The sequence below is a fragment of the Protopterus annectens genome, chromosome 6.part0, assembly GCF_019279795.1.
Source record: "Protopterus annectens isolate FY-2018-M chromosome 6.part0, PAN1.0, whole genome shotgun sequence".
NCBI classification, from domain to species: domain Eukaryota; kingdom Metazoa; phylum Chordata; order Ceratodontiformes; family Protopteridae; genus Protopterus; species Protopterus annectens.
The window spans coordinates 448,803,186-448,824,598 of record NC_056737.1 but is presented as its reverse complement, the minus strand read 5'-3'; the positions used below and the strand labels follow the sequence as shown (position 1 = coordinate 448,824,598).

Genomic DNA, 21,413 nt, shown 5'->3' with positions numbered 1-21,413 from the left:
AAGATAGATGCTAGAAAAATGAACATAGTGAGCCAAGAAAAGAAGACAAAAGTAGCATCGATCATTGAAATTGCCACACCTAGTGTCTATAGTGTCTTGCGTACAGAGAGACACAAAGTCATAAAATACCTTGATATGCAGGCAGAAACGAGAGCCATGTGGAAGAAAGATACCTAGACAGATCCAATAGTAGTAGGAGCAACTGGTCTTATAAAAAAAAATTTACAATCATATTTAGATATGTTACCAATTCATGTAACAATGTATGAATTCCAGGAGGAGTCATTGCTGGGTACATTGCAGGTACTGCGAGGAGCACTTCTGGCTAACATCAAAGAGTGAAATACTACTAATTTCATGAACTTTAATCGTACTCTGACTTAGGAATGGGGTCCATTCCCATTCATGGTATTAGAAAACCAAAAGACTTGGAGAAATCAAAAGAGAGAACACTGCAAGCTTAGAGGGATGAAAGGCTACACATTAAGAAAGGCTGTACATTCACTCAGTAACAATGTACTATTTCAGCGAAGCTGAGCTATATCCATACTATTATAAATTACAAATAGGCATGTTCAGACAATGCATGCTGAATAGATGAGCAACATCTAGTGGTGTTAGCCATCCTGCTGTTTTCGGAATGAAACTGTATCACTGCTAACCATTACCTGTGCGTTTGAAAAGGGACTGAATAACTGCAATGCACAATTAACATGCCTAACTATATGCACAGAAAAGTGACTGACAAAAGCCTGCTGTGGAAAATGAAGAGTATGAAAGTGTTTTACCCGCTGTTCAACTACAAAACATTAATTCCAAAGGAAAAAAAAAAGTCACTGCAAAAGTAGGTCATCAGGTACTTTTTCAGAGATACTATCCAATTATGCTGAAATCACCTGCAATTATTTGACTGCAACAGGAAATGGGTGCAATACTATCTGTGCATTTCCATATTTAAAGTAATGCTCATGCAAAAACCTTTCATGTCTTGCTTACTTACAAGAACTTCTGTCAGACTTTTCCTGAGATGTATCTGCATCAGTGTTGGAACTCACAGACTGGTTATCAGAGTTTTTGCTGTGGTCCCCCAACTTTTTTAGCCTGTTCAGACGTTTGTCTGTTTCTCTTAGACCATATTTGCTGTTTATGAGAGGTATAGGAGTGGGAAGTCCAGCTTTTGATTTGAAAGCCCCAGTTCCACGTCTACAAAAACAAAACACCACAGAAATCTTTCAGCAAATTTATCTACCAGTTTTAAAGGATGCTTTAGATTACAACTATACAGCATTATGATGTCACATGGTTAAAAAGGAAGTTATGTACTCACAATAACATTCCATCTGAGTAGGTAACTTCATTTGTCTGCAACCTGTGGGTATTCCTAGCCAAAGATCCGAGCTCCAAGCTCCTCTCCCTACCCATAATGCCCTGCCACCTCCCTCTAACCCTCAAATCGAGTTTGCCATAGCATCATAGAAGATTACTATAACACAAGGAAACTACTTGAACGTTCCACCTGATGTCATCTGGAAAGTGACAAATTCTGATCCTTTCAGAACGAACTAAAGGTCCGGGGGATGGAGGGAGGGTTGGTTGAAGACAAATGAAGTTACCTACTCAGATGGAGCGTTATGGTGAGTACATAACTTCTTTATCTGAAGTAGTTATCTTTATTTGACAGAGTCCCCAGCTACCACAACTTGGGAGGTCCTCATGGAAGGATATTCCTGAGCACTGCAGAGCCAGAAGATGCATGTCCTCTGGATATTAAACCCAATTTATAATGTGTAATAAAAGTATGAGATGAAGGCCAAGTAGCTGCTGCACAAATGTTGTCCAAAGACACCCTTGACCAGAAGGCAGCAGAAGTAGCCACAGAACGGGTAGAATGAGCTCGAACCCTCAGGGGCTCAGGTCAACCAGAGTTTCTGTATGCGAGAAGGATGCATTGGGAAATCCATCTAGCTAAGGTTACCTTAGTCACATGCTTACCCAGACAGGACTTAGCAAATGAAACAAAAAGTTGATCTAATTTTTGAAATTCAGCTGTTCTGTTCAGGTAAAAATGCAACTATGTACATCCAGACAATGAAGTCTATACTCTCCTTTGTTCTGATAATTAGGAAAGAAGACAGGTAGATTGATGGATTGGTTGATGTTGACTTTTGAAGCCACTTTAGGCAGAAAGGAGGGATTAGTACTGAGGGAAACCTTGTCTTTATGAAAGACTTTGTATGGAGGTTTACTGCAAAGAGCATGAAGCTCTGATATCCTCCTAGCTGAGGTAATGGCAATCAGGAAAGCAGTTTTCCAAGATACATACTTTAAGTCGACTGAAGCTGCAGGCTCAAAGGGGGGACCAGTCAGAGCCTGAAGACCCAGGGTTAAATCCCATGGAGGAACTGCATCTTTAACAGGGGGTCTTAAAAAGAAAGTTCCTTTCAGGAATGTCTTGCAAATCTTAGAGGAAGCTAGGGACCCAAAACTTGTTTCCAACATGGAAGTGGGAAATAGCTGCCAAATTAACTTTAGCAGTAGAAGAACTAGCCCCTTGATGAAAAATATGGGATAGAAAGTCAAGGACTGCTGGGATAGGAGCCGTAAAGGTATCCAAATTCTTATGCTCTGCCCAGACAGAGAAACGCTTCCATTTACTCTTGTAGATTTCTCCTGGTAGAAGGCTTATGAGCGGCCACCAGAATGGCCTTAACTGAGGATGAGATACCGGGAGTCCTGGCCATTAATGGAACTGGATCAACCAAGCCGAAAGCTTGATGTTGTCCAGGTCGGGGGTCTTCAATCCCAAGGGATGAGAAATGAGATCCGGAATGGGATCTAAGATCCAGGGAGGATGTACTAGATGAGACCGTAGGCATGGAAACCAGGTTTGGCGAGGCCAGAATGGGGCTATGAGGATAAATCTGCTCCCCAACCGACGAGCTTTCTGCAAGACTTTTGTCATCAACGGAAGAGGAGGACAAGCATAAAGAAAACCAGATGGCCAAGCATGAACCAGAGCGTCTCTGGGGACTAACACTGGTGGGGGAATTAGAGCGAAGAACTTGCTGCACTTTGTGTTCGAAGGCGACGCGAACAGATCGCAGCAAGGTTGACCCCATCTGAGGAAGATTTGTTCCGCTACTAGTGGGTTCAGAGACCACTCGTAAGGTGAGAGGATAGTTCGGACTCAACCTGTCCGCTGAAAAGTTTGACCGACCCGGTATGTGCGTTGCTATGAGAAAGCGGTTGGTGGATATCGCCCATTCCCACACTCTCATGGCCTCTCGACAAAGTGGGTAAGATCTGGCTCACCCCTGTTTGTTGATGTACCAGACTACTGACATGTTGTCTGTTTGAATTGCAATAGTCCCTGGAGGAAGAAGGGAATGGAGAGCCTGCAACGCTAGAAGCACCGCCCTCGTCTCCAGCACACTGATATGCAAAGCGGTCTCTGTGTGAGTCTACATGCCTTGGACGGATCTGCCCATGCAATGCCTCCCCCACCCGAGGAGAGATGCGTCCGTGGTCACTGTGACTTGGGGTGGGGACATGGAGAAGGGGTGCCCTTCCCGGAGGTCCCTGGAATGGAGCCACCCAAAGTAGAGATTCCCTGCAAACCCTGCTGAGGAAAATAGGTGTAGACAGGGGGTGATGTAGGATGGAACACTGTACCTGTAAGGTCCATTGAAGGATTCTCATCTTCAGACGTGCGATAGGTGACAAGATTGATGGTCGCTGCCATGGACCCCAGGGCCCTCAGGACTAATTCCGCTGGGGGGGGGGCTAATGATTGTAGAAGGGCCAAAATGTGAAGTTTTAGATTGCAGAGTCTGTCCGCCGTCAGAAAAACTTTGGAATGTATAGTGTCTATCCTGGCCCCTATGAAATCCAAGATCTGAGTAGGCTGAAGGGAGGATTTCTTGAGGTTGATTACGATGCCTAGATGGCGGGGGCTAGATGTAAGTAGTAGTCCCTGCCTGAACATAGTAGATGCTTGGTGGGGGCGGTTAGGAGCCAGTCGTCCAGGTAAGGAAAGACCTGTATTCCCTGAAGCCTCAGGTGGGCCCCTACAACTGCCATGACATTGGTGAACACCCTGGGGGCTGTGGTGAGACCGAAGGGTAGGACCCTGAATTGATAATGGCTGGCTCCCAGCCGGAAGTGGAGAATCCTCCCGGATCGCCTGTCCATTAGAATGTGGTAATACGCATCCTTGAGGTCTATTGAGCACATCCAGTCGTTCTCCTGCAAAAGTGGGAGAATGGATTGAATAGTGACCATCCGGAACTTTTCCTTGGCGACTGACAGGTTCAGTGTGGACAGGTCGAGAATCGTCCGTAAGTCCCCCGTCTTTTTTGGCACCAACAAGAACCTGGAGTAAAAGCCTGATCTGGATTGACCGAGGGGGACGTGCTGGATGGCTCTTTTTCTTAGCAGCTCTCTTATTTCGAAGGCTGCTACCTCCCTCTGATTGGGTGGAACATCGGGGAGGCTCCCTGACCGGGGAGGGGATGTTAGGAATGGAATAGAATAGCCTCTGGATATGATTCAGAGCACCCAGCGATCTGTCGTGATGGACTCCCAATATGCTAGGTGCTCCGAGAAGCACCCCCCCCAACTGCCTCCAGAGAGGAGCAGTCGGGCAGCCCCTCAGGGCTGCTGCACAGATCGATCGGAAAAATGTTCTCTAGACCAGAAATTCTTCGGCCCCCCTCTGCCTCTGGGTCGGCATCCACCTTGTCCTCCTCTGCCTCTGGAGGACGAAGGATCAGGAGCAAAAATGGGATTGTTGAGCTTTCCAGAACCACATCTTCTTTTGTCCTCTCTGGTTCCTGCAGAAGCACCTCTGAGGAGCCGAGAAGCGGATCCCAATGGCAGACTTCTTCCCGTCTTTCTCGCTCTGGAGAAGCATATCGCGGACGGTTTTGCCGAAAAGAGTAGAACCGTCAAAGGGGGCGTTTGCAAAGGACGCCTTGAAGGGTTCCGCAAAGTCGCAGAGACGGAGCCAGGTCTGTCGACATAAGACAATGCCTGTTCCGCTGGCTCTAGCCGCTCCCTCCGTGGCAAGGGAGAGAAGCCGCATAGATGTGTTCGTAATCGACTTAACAGTGGCCATTCGAGCCGAGAAGGTCCGTTTGTCCTCGGCCGACATGGACTCTGGGGGTGATCCAGCGTACTCTTTGATTAGGTCCCGCTGGAACCGAATTACATGTGCCATATAGTTCAGTGACCTTACAGAGAAGGTCACTGAAGCAAACATTTGCTTCCCGAGGCGGTCCATCATCCGAGACTCCTTGTCTGGAGGATGTACCGAGGAACTCTCCTGTGCTAATTCCTTTTTAGTGGCAGCCGCCACCACCATGGCATCCACTGGGGCACCCTTGCTCCAAACTGCCCTGTCCATTGGGGGGCTGAGGATTCTGTCCGGTCTCTTGGGTATTGGCTCGACAGTGCCCGGCTCCTTCCATGCCCTGGTAGTTATGAGGTCCTCCAGGGGGTCGGGTGGGAGGGGACACCCAAAAGGTAGATGGGCCTGCGTCAAACACCTCCAGAAACACAGATTCATCCGAGGAAGGTTTTTGAGCAGACCACCCCCCTCTACTGCGCAACATTTCCATAATGTCTCCAAAAGAGACGTCTTCGGGGAACTTGGGGAATTTTCCCCTTTAAGTCCGTGCCTTCTGTGAGGGACTCGAGAGGGTCCAAGTGCCTCCTCTTGCACTTTCGTTTGTGAGGGACCTCCATGGGGGGCTGTCCGAAGAGGCCTCACCCACAATGTCCTGTTCCTCTACAGGAATCATCTGGGACATAGGCGCAGGCTGTCCCTGGGGCCGGATGATGGAAGAAAGGCCCATCTGAGAGGGAATGGCGGGTGGATCCGTAGCAAGAGCCTGGGGCCTCGAATCCTAAACAGCATGCAGCATGATTTAGCAAACCACCCACCGAACAACAATGTTCAACCTCAGGGTCCATACAGGTTTTATACCAAGCAAATGGAGAAAAAGAAGTTATGTACTCACCATAACGTTCCATTTGAGTAGGTAACTTCATTTGTCTGCAACCTGTGGTTATCGGATCCAGTTCGGATCTGAGCCGGCAGCTTTCCTAGCCAAAGATCTGAGCTCCAAGCCCCTCCCCCTATCCATAATGCCTTGCCACCTCCCTCTAACCCTCAGATCGAGTTTGCCATGGTATCATAGAACATTACTATAACACAAAGCAACTACTATAACATTCCACCTGATGTCATCTGGAAAGTGACAAATCCTGATCCTTCCAGAATGAACTAAGGGTCCAGGGGATGGAGGGAGGGTTGGTTGCAGACAAATGAAGTTACCTACTCAGATGGAACGTTATGGTGAGTACATAACTTCTTTATCTGAAGTAGTTAACTTCATTTGATCAGCAACCTGTGGGACAGAGTCCCCAGCTACCACAACTTGGGAGGTCCTCATGGAAGGATATTCCGGAGCACTGCAGAGCCAAAGGATGCGCATCCTCTGGATATTAAATCCAGTTTATAATGTGTAATAAAAGTATGAGATGAAGCCCAGGTAGCTGCTGCACAAATGTCGTCAAAAGACACCCTCGACCAGAAGGCAGCAGAAGTAACCACAGAATGGGTAGAATGAGCTCGAACCCTCAGGGGCTCAGGTCGACCAGAACTTCTGTATGCGAGAAGGATGCATTGGGAAATCCATCTAGCTAAGGTTACCTTAGTCACAGGCTTACCCAGACAGGATTTAGCAAATGAAACAAAAAGTTGATCTGATTTTTGAAATTCAGCTGTTCTGTTTAAGTAAAAACACAACTGTCTATGTACATCCAGACAATGAAGTCTATACTCTCCTTTTTTCTGATAATTAGGAAAGAAGACAGGTAGATTGATGGACTGGTTGATGTTGAATTCTGAAGCCACTTTAGGTAGAAAGGAAGGATTAGTCCTGAGGGAAACCCTGTCTTTATGAAAGACGATGTATGGAAGCTTACTGCAAAGAGCGTGAAGCTCCGATATCCTCCTAGCTGAGGTAATGACAATCAGGAAGGCAGTCTTCCAAGATACATACTTTAAGTCAACTGAAGCTGCAGGCTCAAAGGGGGGACCAGTCAGAGCCTGGAGAACCAGGGTTAAATCCCATGGAGGAACTGCATCTTTAACCGGAGGTCTTAACAGGAAAGTTCCTTTCTGGAATGTCTTGCAAATCTTAGAGGAAGCTAGGGACCCAAAACTGTTTCCAACATGGAAGTGGGAGATAGCTGCCAAGTGAACCTTAACAGTAGAAGAACTAGCCCCTTGATGAAAAATGTGGGATAGAAAGTCAAGGACTGCTGGGATAGGAGCCGTAAAGGGATCCAAGTTACTATGCTCTGCCCAGATAGAGAAACGCTTCCATTTACTCTTGGAGATTCTCCTGGTAGAAGGCTTATGAGCAGCCACCAGAATAGCCTTAACAGAGGACGAGATATCGGGAGTCCTGGCCATTAATGGTACTGGATCAACCAAGCCGAGAGCTTGAGGTTGTCCAGGTTGGGGGTCTTCAATCCCAAGGGATGAGAAATGAGATCCAGAATGGGATCTAAGATCCAGGGAGGATGTACTAGATGAGACCGTAGGCATGGGAACCAGGTTTGGCAAGGCCAGAATGGGGCTATGGGGATAACTCTGCTCCCCAACCGACGAGCTTTCTGCAAGAATTTTGTCATCAACGGAAGAGGAGGATAAGCATAAAGAAGACCGGATGGCCAAGCATGAACCAGAGCGTCTCTGGGGACTTCCCCTGGTGGGGGAATTAGAGCGAAGAACTTGCTGCACTTTGTGTTTGAAGGAGACGAAGAGATTGCAGCAAGGTTGACCCCATCTGAGGAAGATTTGTTCCGCTACTACTGGATTCAGAGACCACTCGTAACTCATAAAGTGAGAGGATAGTTTGACTCAACCTGTCCGCTAAAAGGTTTGACCGACCCGGTATGTGCGTTGCTATGAGAAAGCGGTTGGTGGATATCGCCCATTCCCACACTCTCATGGCCTCTTGTCAAAGTGGGTAAGATCTGGTTCCCCCCTGTTTGTTGATGTACTAGACTACTGACATGTTGTCTGTTTGAATTGCAATAGTCCCTGGAGGAAGAAGGGAATGAAGATCCTGCAACTCTAGAAGCACCGCCCTCATCTCCAGCACATTGATATGCAAACCGGTCTCTGTGTGAATCCACATGCCTTGGACGGATCTACCCATGCAATACCCCCCCCACCTGAGGAGAGATGCATCCGTGGTCACTGTGACTTGGGGTGGGGACATGGAGAAGGGGCGCCCTTCCCGGAAGTCCCTGGAATGGAGCCACCAAAGTAGAGATTTCCTGCAAACCCTGCTGAGGGGAATATGTGTAGACAGGGGGTGATGTAGGATGGACCACTGGACCTGTAAGGTCCATTGAAGGATTCTCATCTTCAGACGTTTGATAGGTGACAGATTGATGGCCACTGCCATGGACCCCAGGGCCCTCAGGACTAATTCTGCTGGGGGGGGCTGATGATCGAAGAAGGGCCAAAATGTGAAGTTTTAGATTGCGGAGTCTGTCCGCCGTCAGAAAAACTTTGCAATGTATAATGTCTATCTTGGCCCCTATGAAATCCAAGATCTGAGTAGGCTGAAGGGAGGATTTCTTGAGGTTCATTGTGATGCCTAGATGGCAGGCTAGATGTAAGAAGTAGTCCCTGCCTGAACATAGTAGATGCTTGGTGGGGGCGGTTAGGAGCCAGTCATCCAGGTAAGGAAAGACCTGTATTCCCTGAAGCCTCAAGTGGGCCCCTACAACTGCCATGACCTTGGTGAACACCTTGGGGGGCTGTGGTGAGACCAAAGGGTAGGACCCTGAATTGATAATGGCTGGCTCCCAGCTGGAAGTGGAGAAACCTCCTGGATCGCCTGTCCATTAGAATGTGGTAGTACGCATCCTTGAGGTCTATCGAGCACTTCCAGTCATTCTCCTGTAAAAGTGGGAGAATGGATTGAATAGTGACCATCCGGAACTTTTCCTTGGTGACTGACAGGTTCAGTATGGACAGGTCGAGAATCATTCGTAAGTCCCCAGTCTTTTTTGGCACCAAAAAGAACCTGGAGTAAAAGCCTGATCTGGATTGCCCGAGGGGGACGTGCTGGATGGCTCTTTTTCTTAGCAGCTCTCTTATCTTGAAGGCTGCTGCCTCCCTCTGACTGAGTGGAACATCGGGGAGGCTCCCCGACCGGGGAGGGGATGTTAGGAATGGAATAGAATAGCCTCTGGATATGATTCGGAGCACCCAGCGATCTGTAATGATGGACTCCCAATATGCTAGGTGCTCCGAGAAGTGCCCCCCGACTGCCTCCAGAGAGGAGCAGTCGGGCAGCCCCTCAGGGCTGCTGTACGGATCGATCGGAAAAAGGTTCCCTAGACCCGAAATTCTTCGGCCCCCCTCTGCCCCTGGGCCGGCGTCCACCTTGTCCTCCTCTGCCTCTGGAGGATGAAGTATCCGGAACAAAACGGGATTGTTGAGCTTTCCGGAACCACATCTTCTTTTGTCCTCTTTGGTTCCTGGAGAAGGACCTCTGAGGAGCCGAGAAGCGGATCCTGATGGCAGACAATGTCTTCCCATCTTTCTCACTCTGGAGAAGCGTATTGCGGATGGTTTTGCCAAAAAGCGTAGAACCATCAAAGGGGGCGTTCGCGATGGACACCTTGAAGGTTTCCGCAAAGTCACAGAGACGGAGCCAGGCCTATCAACATAAGACAACGCCTGTTCTGCTGGCTCTATCCGCTCCCTCCGTGGCATGGGAGAGAAGCCGCATAGATGTGTTAGTAATCGACTTAAGAGTGGCCATTCGAGCCGAGAAGGTTAGTTTGTCCTCGGCCGACATGGACTCTGGGGGTGATCCAGCATACTCTTTGATTAGGTCCCGCTGGAGCTGAATTACGTGTGCCATATAGTTCAGTGACCTTACAGAGAACATCGCTGAAGTGAACATCCACTTCCCGAGGCGGTCCATCATCCGAGACTCCTTGTCTGGAGGGTGAACCGAGGAACTCTCCTGTGCTAATTCCTTTTTAGTGGCAGCCGCCACCAGCATGGCATCCACTGGGGCACCCTTGCTCCAAACTGTCCTGTCCATTGGGGGGGGCTGCGGATCCTGTCCGGTCTCTTGGGTATTGGCTCAACAGTGTCCTGCTCCTTCCATGCCCTGGTAGTTATGAGGTCCACCAGGGGTTTGGTGGGAGGGGACACTGAAGAGGTAGATGGGCCTGCGTCAAACACCTCCAGAAACACAGACTCATCCGAGGAAGGTTTTTGGGCAGACCACCCCCCTCTAATGCGCAACATTTCCATAATGTCTCCAAAGGAGACGTCTTTGGGGGGGTGACCTTGTGGAACCTTCCCCTTCCTCTAAGTCCGTGTCTTCTGTGAGGGACTCAGGAGAGTCCAAGTGCCTCCTCTTGCACTTACATTTGTGAGAGACCTCCTCAGGGGGCTGTCCGAAGAGGCCTCACCCACAATGTCCTGTTCCTCTACAGGAACCATCTGGGACATAGGCGCAGGCTGTCACTGGGGCCGGCTAATGGAAGAAAGGCCCGTCTGAGAGGGCATGGTGGGTGGATCCGTAGCATGAGCCTGGGGGCTTGAATTCCTCGAAAGGACCCTCTCCACAATGTCGAACGCCGAGGGTGAACTGCTCTCCCTAGGATCCGAAAGCAGTCCCCTTGGATCCGGCGTGCGGATCGGAGCCAGAGGCGATCCGATTGGATGCAAAAGAGTAGTGCACTCTGACCGCAATGGAGCTGAAGGCCCACTAACTCCTCCGGATCCGACACCCAACTCACAGCCCCGAGAGCTCGGATCCGAAAAAGGATCCAACAGACTTGAGGGTATAGTCGGCGCCAAAGTAGGAAACACTGCCGGCTCCGACGCCACCCCGGCTCCGAAGATAGTCGGATTTGACTGCTCCGAAACCCGATAGCGGGTCGGAGAAGGAGCAATGGGGGCAAAAAAAGGGGGTCGAGCTCCCCCTGGAGGGGGGGAGGCAAGAGCACTCCCATCTGCATCTGGGCCTGAAGAAATCGACACATCATCCGGTCCATATCTGCGTCGGACATACTCCTGGTTGATCTAGATGTGGCCACCGAGGCCGGCTGGGAAGGCCGCCTAGATGACCTCAAAGATGATCGGGTCTCCTCCTCCGGCTCCGGGGAGAAACGTGGAGAATGAAGCCGGGAGGGGGAAGACCCGGGAACCTTGAGGGGAGATGCTAGCCTTTTTGACGGTGGGGCCGAAAGAGCAGATTCGGGCCGCCTCTTGTGGCTAAGGTGCCTCTCTTTCTCCCACTCCCTCCTATCCTTCTTCCTGCCGTCCCTATCCTCCTGGGCCAAAGTGGGAGGTTGAGTCCCAGCCAGGGGATCGGAGGCGGGAGGTGGAGCAGGATGAAGCTGAATCAGGGGGGTAAGAAGCCCTCAAAGATTAACTTCGTCCTCCTATCCCTCAAAGTCCTGGGGTTGAAGGCTGCACAAATAGTGCAGCCTGAAGAAAGGTGATCAACACCCAGGCAAATAACACCGAGTGTGGCCATCCGCTGGGGACAGCTTATGGCCACACTCGGAGCATTTCGAAAAAATAGGTTTTGGACTTTCGGACAGGGGGGGAAGGGAAAAATTTAACTACACAGAGAAAAATAGAAAGACTATTCAAAAACAACTAAGGGCGTAAGTAGGAACACACACACAAGAAAAAGGCAATTTTCTGACAGAAACAATAGAGAAAAAACCTTAAACTCACAGTACCCACGCTGTTGGAGCTCATTCTAGGATGCTTACAAAGCCGCTGCAAATGAGATCTGAGGGTTAGAGGGAGGTGGCAAGGCATTATGGGTAGGGGAGGAGCTTGGAGCTCAGATCTTTGGCTAGGAAAGCTGCCAGCTTGGATCCAAATCGGATCCGATACCCACAGGCTGCTGATCAAATGAAGTTAACTACTTCAGATCAGATATATTCATTCCTTGACTAAGGGCGGACCTTCCATAGATCCATGTAGTTACAGACCCATAAGTCTTACCAGTCTCATATGCAAAGTCATGGAAAGACTTATCATGCAAATAATCAAAAAGGACATAGGAAACCCCCAATCACTGGACCCATCTCAGTTTGTATTCATCAAGAGCAGGTCAAGCTTACTTAGCCTAGTGGACTTATTTGAAAAAGTTAACAAATCAATAGATGAAGGTTAAACAGTAAACACAATACCTCAACATGGCCAAGGTCTATGACACAATCCCCCACTCAAGTATAGTAATAAAGCTACATAAACTGTAAATAATGCCATACATCAACCAACTGACTCACAGATATGACACAGGGGATCAGAACAAGGAACCTGCCTCAAAAAAGAGACTAGTCACCAGTGGAATCCCCCATGGTTTGATGATGGAACCTCTCCTGTTTGACATCTACTTCTCTGATGTAAAAGCCAATACCAAAGGATTGTGGCTGACCAAGTTTGCAGATAACTGCAATCAAAGAATAGTTATTGAATCCATAAGCATCATAGTCATCCTGCAGGAAGATTTGTTAAATATAAATATAACAATGAAAATGTGAAAAACAAATTACAAATGGTGTCTCCACTGCAGGATTCCCTAGATGACAGTCTTAGAGTCAGTTTGTTACTTATTCTGTGCCCTTTCTTATGCTGCCTGTTATTTATTGGTTAGTCACTTCGATAAGGAAACCAGCTCCAAAAATGCCAGGATGCAAAAAGGATCTACGAGTGTTAAGTAACAAAAAAGATGTCATAAGGAACAATGAAATAAATTCATTACATCAGTTTAAATGGACAAAGTTGTAGTAAGCAAAACGAATAATACACACACACACACACACACACACATATATATATATATATATATATATATATATATATATATATAGAGAGAGAGAGAGAGAGAGAGAGCCCTCTCTCTCTCTCTCTCTATATACATATATATATATATATATATATATATATATATATATATATATATATATATATCTATATATATATATTAATATATATATATATATATATATATATATATATATATATATATATATATATATATACAGATATGATTTACAGATATATATTCGGATACTGGCTAAGGCTCTTGCCACCCCCATAGTGCCTTTTTTAGGCAAGGCTCAAATTCTAAACCTACCACCCTAGAAAACAAAAATGGGAAGAAACTAAGGGTAATGCTGCTCAATGCCAGAAGTCTAAATCTCAAAATGCACGTACTCGAGGCCCTTATCAGTATGGAGAACATCAATGTCTGTGCTGTGACTGAAACCTGGTTCAAGGCTCTTGAGAGCACCCCAGCACTATCAGGTTTTACCTTATATCATGCGTTCTGGCCCCAAAACCCGGACCACACCACAAAAGGAGGGGGTGTATCCATATTCATCAAGGATACCAACACCTCCAGGTTGGTGGCAACGCACGAAGCATCGGAAACCATCCAGGTGCAATTAACCATAGGCAAAACTGCTCTACAATTTGTAGCATGCTACAGGCCACCCTCTCAAACTCAAGAACCCCACACAGCCTTCCTGAAGACACTGGAGGGTATAAATGTATCTCCAAACACCATTATATTGGGTGACTTCAACTACCCGAATATAGACTGGGAACATTACTCAAGCCCAAACTTTCTAGCCCAAAGGTTCCTGGAGTTCATAAATTCAAATGCCATGGAACAACTAGTCACCGTTCCCACAAGAGGAGAAAATATACTAGATCTCATCATCACAAACATGGGGACAAAATGCTCCACACCGAAGTATATCCCTCATTGGTAAGATCAGATCATAAACTAATCTCACTGGATATCCACATCCTGCCCCACCCCAAACAAAAAAGACCACAGTGAAGAACTTCTCTAAAGCAAACTTCACACTACTCAAGACTGGTGTGGTATCCTTCAAGGCCCGCGAGCCAGTGGAAACCACAACCCAAGCTGCGGAAGCCCTTACAAATGCCTTCTACGAACACCTCCAGGACTGCATGGATCAGGCAATCCCTAATAAAACCAAGACTCTTTCCACCAAGGGCAAACGTCCAGTCTGGTGGACCCCAGCCATAAACAAACTTTACAATAAGAGGAGAAAGCTGTTACATGATAGAGCAAAATCCATAAAAGAGAAGACACCTTTGATCATTATTAGTAAAAAAATACGAGCACACATAAAATCATCCAAGGCCAACTTTGAGAGAAAAATTGCCATAGATTCAAAAGACAATCATAAGGCCTTCTTCAGCTATGTTAGAAACCTGGGTGGAAACTCCCAGATATGCTCAGAATTAATCCAAAATGATACAAAAATCACTGAACCCACAGACATTGCCAATTGAACCCACAGACATTGCCAACATACTGGCAGACAGGTTCAGTGCAAACTTCACCCCCCTCTCCCCCCCAAAAGGAGAGATAACTATCCCAGTGGAGTGCAGCCTCCCAGACATCTCCAATGCGCAGGTGAAAGATGCTCTCTCTAAAGCTAAAAACACAGCATCAATGGGACCGGATGGTGTCCCTGGCTGTGTGCTACACAAACTCAATGAGGAACTAAACCCACACATAAGGCAGCTATTTAATCTTAGCCTTACCACAGGATACGTGCCCAAGGAGTGGCGTACGGCAACTGTGGTCCCACTCCACAAAGGTGGTGCCTCTACGGACCCTGGTAATTACTGCCCCATAAGCTTAACAAGCCTGGTCTGCAAAGCTATGGAGAGGATCATAATGGAACTCATAAACAAAGACATAGGGGACTTGCAGACATTGGACCCGACCCAGTTTGGCTTTGTCAAGGGCAGATCATGCCTTTTGAACTTGGTCGACTTCTTTGAAACAGTCATCAAGGCCATTGATGAGGGAAAGGCAGTCCACACAGCCTACCTTGACCTTGCAAAAGCTTTCAACACAATACCCCACTCGGGTATTATAGAGAAACTTACCAGCTTAAATGTAAACCCATATGTCACAAGATGGGTTGCAAACTGACTAAAGGACAGAACCCACAGGGTTAGAGTAGCTAGCGCCATGTCAGACTCCAAGCTGGTCACAAGTGGTGTCCCACAGGGCTCAGTCCTTGGCCCCCTGTTGTTTGGCATCTACTTCTCAGAAGTACAGGCTAACATAGGAGGACTATGGCTGACAAAGTTTGCAGATGACTGCAAACTGGGAGCCATAGTGGAAAGTACATCGGACACAAATATCCTTCAGAGGGGTCTCATGGAAACTGATAGCTGGTGCCAGAGTCATGGCCTGAAGTTAAATGCCAAAAAATGTATAGTCATACCCTTCGGGAAAAACAAGGTAACCCCAAGCTACCATATAGGTGGCAATCCACTAAGCACAGAAGAGGTTATCAGGGACCTGGGGACCCAGGTTGACAGTGGCCTTTCTTTTGACACTCACATTGCTAAAGTGGTTAGAAAAACCTTCTACATTGCCCACCTGATCATGAAGGGATTCACATCCAGATCAAGTGAGGTCATTGTTCCCCTGTACTCTTCACTTATCAGACCAATGATCGAGTACAATGCCCCATTCGGGATGTATCTCACCCGACACCTACAGCAATTGGAGAGACCTCAAAAGTTCCTCACCAAAAGGATAAAGGGACTCCAAAATCTGTCATATGCTGCCAGACTGAAGAAACTCCAGCTCTATTCAGTCGCATACCATCTGCTCAGAGGTGACCTGTGCCTGACATACAAGGCCATGTCCAACCCGGAATTAATGGACATGCTCCACCTCAAAAAATCCAGATCTACCAGATACACTAGAGCAAGTGACTTAAACCTTAGCATGGATATAAATAGGACATGCTGGAGGGATAGATTTGTCACCCAGAGACTCCCTATGTTGTGGAATAAAATCCCGGTCCATGTGAGGCAGAGCACCTCGCTGGCTCTGTTCAAGAGAAATCTTGACCGGTGGATGGGAGATTCTAAGTTTACCCCGGGAATCATCTCTGTGTCACTGCTGGACAGAGGCACAACAAACTAATGGGCACAGTATTTTTTAACATAAGGGGTGGCGTAAGCCACAAAAACTCTGGGCTAGGCTTATAAATGCCTTAGGGCAGATAGCCTAGTATAAACCTATAAACCTATAAACCTATATATATATATATATATATATATGTGTGTGTGTGTGTGTGTGTGTGTGTGTGTGTGTGTGTGTGTGTGTGTGTGTGTGTGTGTGTGTGTGTGTGTGTGTCTCTGTACTAAAGTTAAGTAAAACACCCAAATATCAGTGTTTACAAAGTCAACAACAAAATGTCAACTTTTCAAAAATCAACATGCTACTTCTCACACACCAATCAGCAAACTCGGCAAATGCAAAAATTCAACTGAAACAATAGATTAAAACAGACATTTTTCAGAAGAGCTTCTGCACACCACATGCAAATTATATGTATATATACTAACTCTGAAATTGCACAATCTCAGGGAAAGGGCATATTTACCTACCGCGAAAATTGTGCAGTCTCATAGACCTGCTGACCATCTGTTTAATAGACTAAATTTTATCAGCTAAACAGATGTCGCCCAGTAATAGATTTGATGAATTTCAGTTGACCCACATATATTATATATTATATCTGTCTAGCTATACATTTATATATGGGTCTATTTTGGTAGACTGAATTTACATTTACCTGAATCGCAGATTACGGAGATGACAACACCGAAATGCTATTAAACCAAACCTGAACATTACCGATTTTTGTTACAAAGAAAGAAGTTACTTGGTCAACATTGGGAAATTTGTCCTTTTCCTGACTGTACTGTGATCCCAGAGTTAGTATATTTAGTTGGGGGTATGCAGGGCACACCCCCACACATTGGGAGGGTGGGGGCATAGGCCCCACTTGGGTTTGACATACTTTGATGTGCTATATTCTTGAATGTTGGCCAAGTGTCTTCTTTCACTGTAAAAAAAATTGGTAATGTGAAGGTTTAGTTTATTAACATTTCTATGTTGTCTCAGATTGTGCAGTTCGGGCAAGTATAAATTCTGTCTACCAAAACAGACCCATATATATATATATATATATATATATATATATATATATATATATATATATATATATATATATATATATATATATATATATATATATCCATATATATATATATCTCCATATTTTAAAACATGCATAACACTGCCACACTTACTGAAACATGGTAGGCTTGATTATATAAATTTAAATCTCTTACCTGTTAAATGTCCGTGATTTATATGTCGATTATTTTAGATGTAGAAGTGGATGTATATAGTAAGTTGTCGATCCATAGACATGAACCCATATATATAGATATATATATATATATATATATATATATATATATAGTTTTATATATATATATATATATATATATATAGTTTTATATATATATAGTTTTATATACATATATATATATATATATATATATATATATATATATATATATATATATATATATATATGGGTAGACATATAGATGTATGCATAAAAGTGTGTGTGTATATCTATCTCTCTCTCTCTCTCTCTATATATATATATATATATATATATATATATATATATATATATATATATATATATATATATATATATATATATATATATATATATATGTGTGTAGATATAGATATAGATTTATATAGTAGTCACATATACACGGATGGAGAAATAGATGGGACAGGTGTGTGTGTGTGTGTGTGTGTGTGTGTGTGTGTGTGTGTGTGTGTGTGTGTGTGTGTGTGTGTGTGTGTGTGTGTGTGAGTGTAATAGCACACAATCAAACATTATGGCTAGTAGATTTTACTTATTTTATTTAACATTTGTTTACCGGGATGGTCTGACTGGACAACAGTGTCTACTACAACTTAGTACAAGTCTAGTACAACATAGAAAAACACTACTATACAGCTTATTTGCGTCTACTTAGAGTCTAGCAGAGATCAGTAAAGCAATTTCTATACACAGGAGATTAATCAACAAAAATATATTCATGATAGATGAGATTGACACATGAAAAAAGTACAAATACAGTATAGCATGTCGTAGATTTTCTTAAGCCTCTACAGTACATTTAGTATGTCATCTGACAGAATAAAGTTTAAAACTGCGAGGAAGACAAGGGGATATAGGTAAGGGAGGAGGAGGTTACAGGAGTTATAGAGTGGATAGAAGTGTAGTTAGAGGTTATATCTGGAGGTTACAGGATTACAGAGTGGATAGAAGTGTAATTAGAGGTTATATCAGTATGAGGAAGACAAGGGGATATAGGTAAGGGAGAAGGACGTTACAGCACTTACAGAGTGGGTAGAAGTGTAGTTAGAGGTTATATCTGAAGGTGGGAAAGTTATCCAGTGTTAGTACATGAGCAGAGCCAGGTAAGTGTTAGGTGACATTTTAGTAGTTTCTTAAACTTGGTGGTGCTGGAGGTGGATCTAATATTGATGTGCAGAGAGTTCCAGATTTTGGTGATACTGTTTGAGTATTGCGAGTCACCAGCATTATTACTTCTTTTAGTAATGCTTACTAGGTTTTTGTTACTGGAGCACAGGGTCAGGTTATTTGAATAGTGATTAAGTAGGCCTTTGAGAGCGGGTGCTTTTTCAGGTTGGTTGAGTATATGGTGGGCCATGGAGAGCTGGTTAAAAATTAGTAGGTTGGGGAATTCTAGCCATTAGAGTTCTTTGCGAGCATGACAGTGATGAGATCTGTAGCTGATATCTGTAGCAAACTTTGCTATTTTATTATAGCAACTATCTAGTTTGTTTATGTAAGTTTTCTAGAGGTTAGTATGGATGGGAGACACATATAGGAGCGTGGAGAGAAGGTGGGTTCAGACAATGGAGATTTTGGATTTTTTTTCTGTGAGGAAACGTTTGTTCCTGTACAGGCTACCCATTTTTGTGGATTTATTTGATTGTTTGATTTATGTGGAAATCAAAGTTCATATTTTGGTCTATTACTACTCCCAGGAGCTTGGTGTTGGAAACTGGGGTAATGATGGTATTGATGGCTGAGCTGATTTGGAATAGCAAAGAGGGGACTGGGATCTTGTATGGTGAAACAGGATGAGTTTTGTTTTGCTGGAATTGAGTATTAACTGGGCAATGGTTAGCCAGGTTTCTACTTTAGAGAAGGCTTGTGGTGTTATTTCCTGAAGATGGTGGAGTGTTTGTGCTGCACAAATGAAGGTAGAGTCATTGGTGTTCTGTACTAACATGGGTTCATTAGCCTCAGTATGTAGGCTATTAGTGAATAATTTGAAGAGAAGATGGCCAAGAATGGAACCTTGTGGGAACCCTAAGGTGACTGACAGCAGTGAGGAGAGGGAGTTACCTCATTTGACTGCTTGCTGCCTCCCAATGAGATAGCTCTGGAACCAGGTGAGTGTGGAGTGGAGAGAGAGACTAAAAATAATCTCCCAGTTTTCAGACTACTTAAAACACTGTCCTAGTTATCTCAGTCTTTTTACCTTCCACTTTGGATGAACCATCAGCAAACACTGTCTACACCTTGAATTTGTCACTAATTTTATCAGATCCCCACAGCTTCCACAGTTGCAGACTTTCCATAATCCTTATGTATACATTACTCATTGGCAAGGTAGCAGACAGACCAACATTCTTTAGGGTGTATAGAAATTGGGTGGAGGCATAGAAGTGCAGTAGAATAAGCAGGGAAAATTAAAGTCATCTAGTGGGGATTTAGTGGGGATACTCATCCCATTGCAAGGAAGGCACTGATACAGATGCCCTACCTGACAAAGGTTGGGGAAAGAGAATGAACTATTGGAACAAAATTTGAAAAAATGCTACTTTTGGAAAAAAAATTGTGGTGTGGTGGGTAAGGCAGACACTAGAACAGCTCATCAGAGAGCATCATGCATTTTTATATGTTGTTTTATTGTACAACAATGCATTTATTTAAAGTATAATTTTTAAGTTAGAAATAACTAATAGCTACACCTTTATTTCAAACTGCATATTTTACAAGTATATCAATTAGATACATTTTAATAAACATGCTGCCATGAATTTGATAGAACAAAAAGTCTTAGGGCCATATTCATGAACAGCTAATTTCCGCAGTGCTATTCTATGCATGTCATGTCATGATGAACATAGGATAGAGCACAATTTTGCACTCATTAAACAGCTATACAAGTTGTGTAGAACCACCAATCAAAGGTAAACAGTAGAGTATTCTAATGAAAGCATAATCAATTACATGATAATGAATGAGCGCAATGTGGAACAGCCACTCAGGAAGCTATAAAGTAACCAGGTTGAGATAGTGAAGCCCTTTGCCAAGAATACCAAAACATATGGGAATGCAGCCTGTGAAGGCTGCCAGCCCAGCTAGCAGGAACTTTGTAAATAATTCTATGTCATTTGTGAATATTAATATGATTTGTAAGCTTCTCTTACAAATTTAAGAGAACTATATGTTATGTGTATATTAAACTACTCATGCAGAGGTGTGTGTTGAGCTGTATGTTCTGTACTGAGCTTCAAGAATGTAACCACAGTGTACCCTACTGGAAAAGAACAGAGTTAACTTGCAAACTCTTAGAAAGTAAGTGAACTGTTTTACTATGGTGTTGATCACAGCTGGGAGACGGAATGTCTACAGCTAGAAGTTCTTTTTATTGCCTGGAAACAGAAATAATTACAGGTTTCAAATGTAAAATGGCCTAACTGTTTTACGACTTCCAGTTCCAGACAAAATTCTGAGAGATAAGTATTTTTGAAACAGAGATGTTAAATTTTAAGTTTCTGTTAGCATGGGAACTGAAGGCAGAGGTGACAAAGAATGATGTAATCTGAGACAACCCAGGAGTGATATTTGATTGTGATTTAAGAACTATCTCAGAGAGGAAGTCTGTGCATTTTGTATCTTGTCTTTGGACCTGAAACATCCATCTTTAGCACTTCTCATCTGGATTCGCCTTGCTCTGTAAGTAAGACTTACATCATAGTATGTCTCTTAGAGATGGATAGGAATTTATCAAGATTAGTTTAGATGTTTTCTTTATTTATGTGAGAATGTCCTGCAATGTTGTTTTAACAAGATTAGTATAGATGTTTTCTTTATTTATGTGAGAAATGTCCTGCAATGTTGTTTTAAATATTCCTGTGATTCTGAGCTCTGTTGTCACTGTGTTGAGTTATTGAATATTGTCTTGCTCTTTTATTATTTATTTTTAAATATATTTAAACCTTTTAATTGTGTCTGGTTTGTTTAGAGATATTTAAGCTCCTGGAGTACTTGCATATGAATTTGTTGAGACTGTATAGTCCACTCCAATACCTTAAAAGTCTTGGTCACACTTGCCATTAAGA

The 21,413-nt window shown here is 44.4% G+C and overlaps 1 protein-coding gene across 1 annotated transcript in view; it reads right to left on the bottom strand.

Moving 5' to 3' along the window:
• KMT5B (lysine methyltransferase 5B) overlaps positions 1-21,413 on the bottom strand; it is a 1,528,897-nt gene that overhangs the window by 97,792 nt on the left and 1,409,692 nt on the right. The window contains exon 11 of the mRNA XM_044073539.1: positions 1,001-1,203. Coding sequence (XP_043929474.1) covers positions 1,001-1,203 — 203 coding nt within the window. The remainder of the gene's footprint in view (positions 1-1,000; positions 1,204-21,413) is intronic.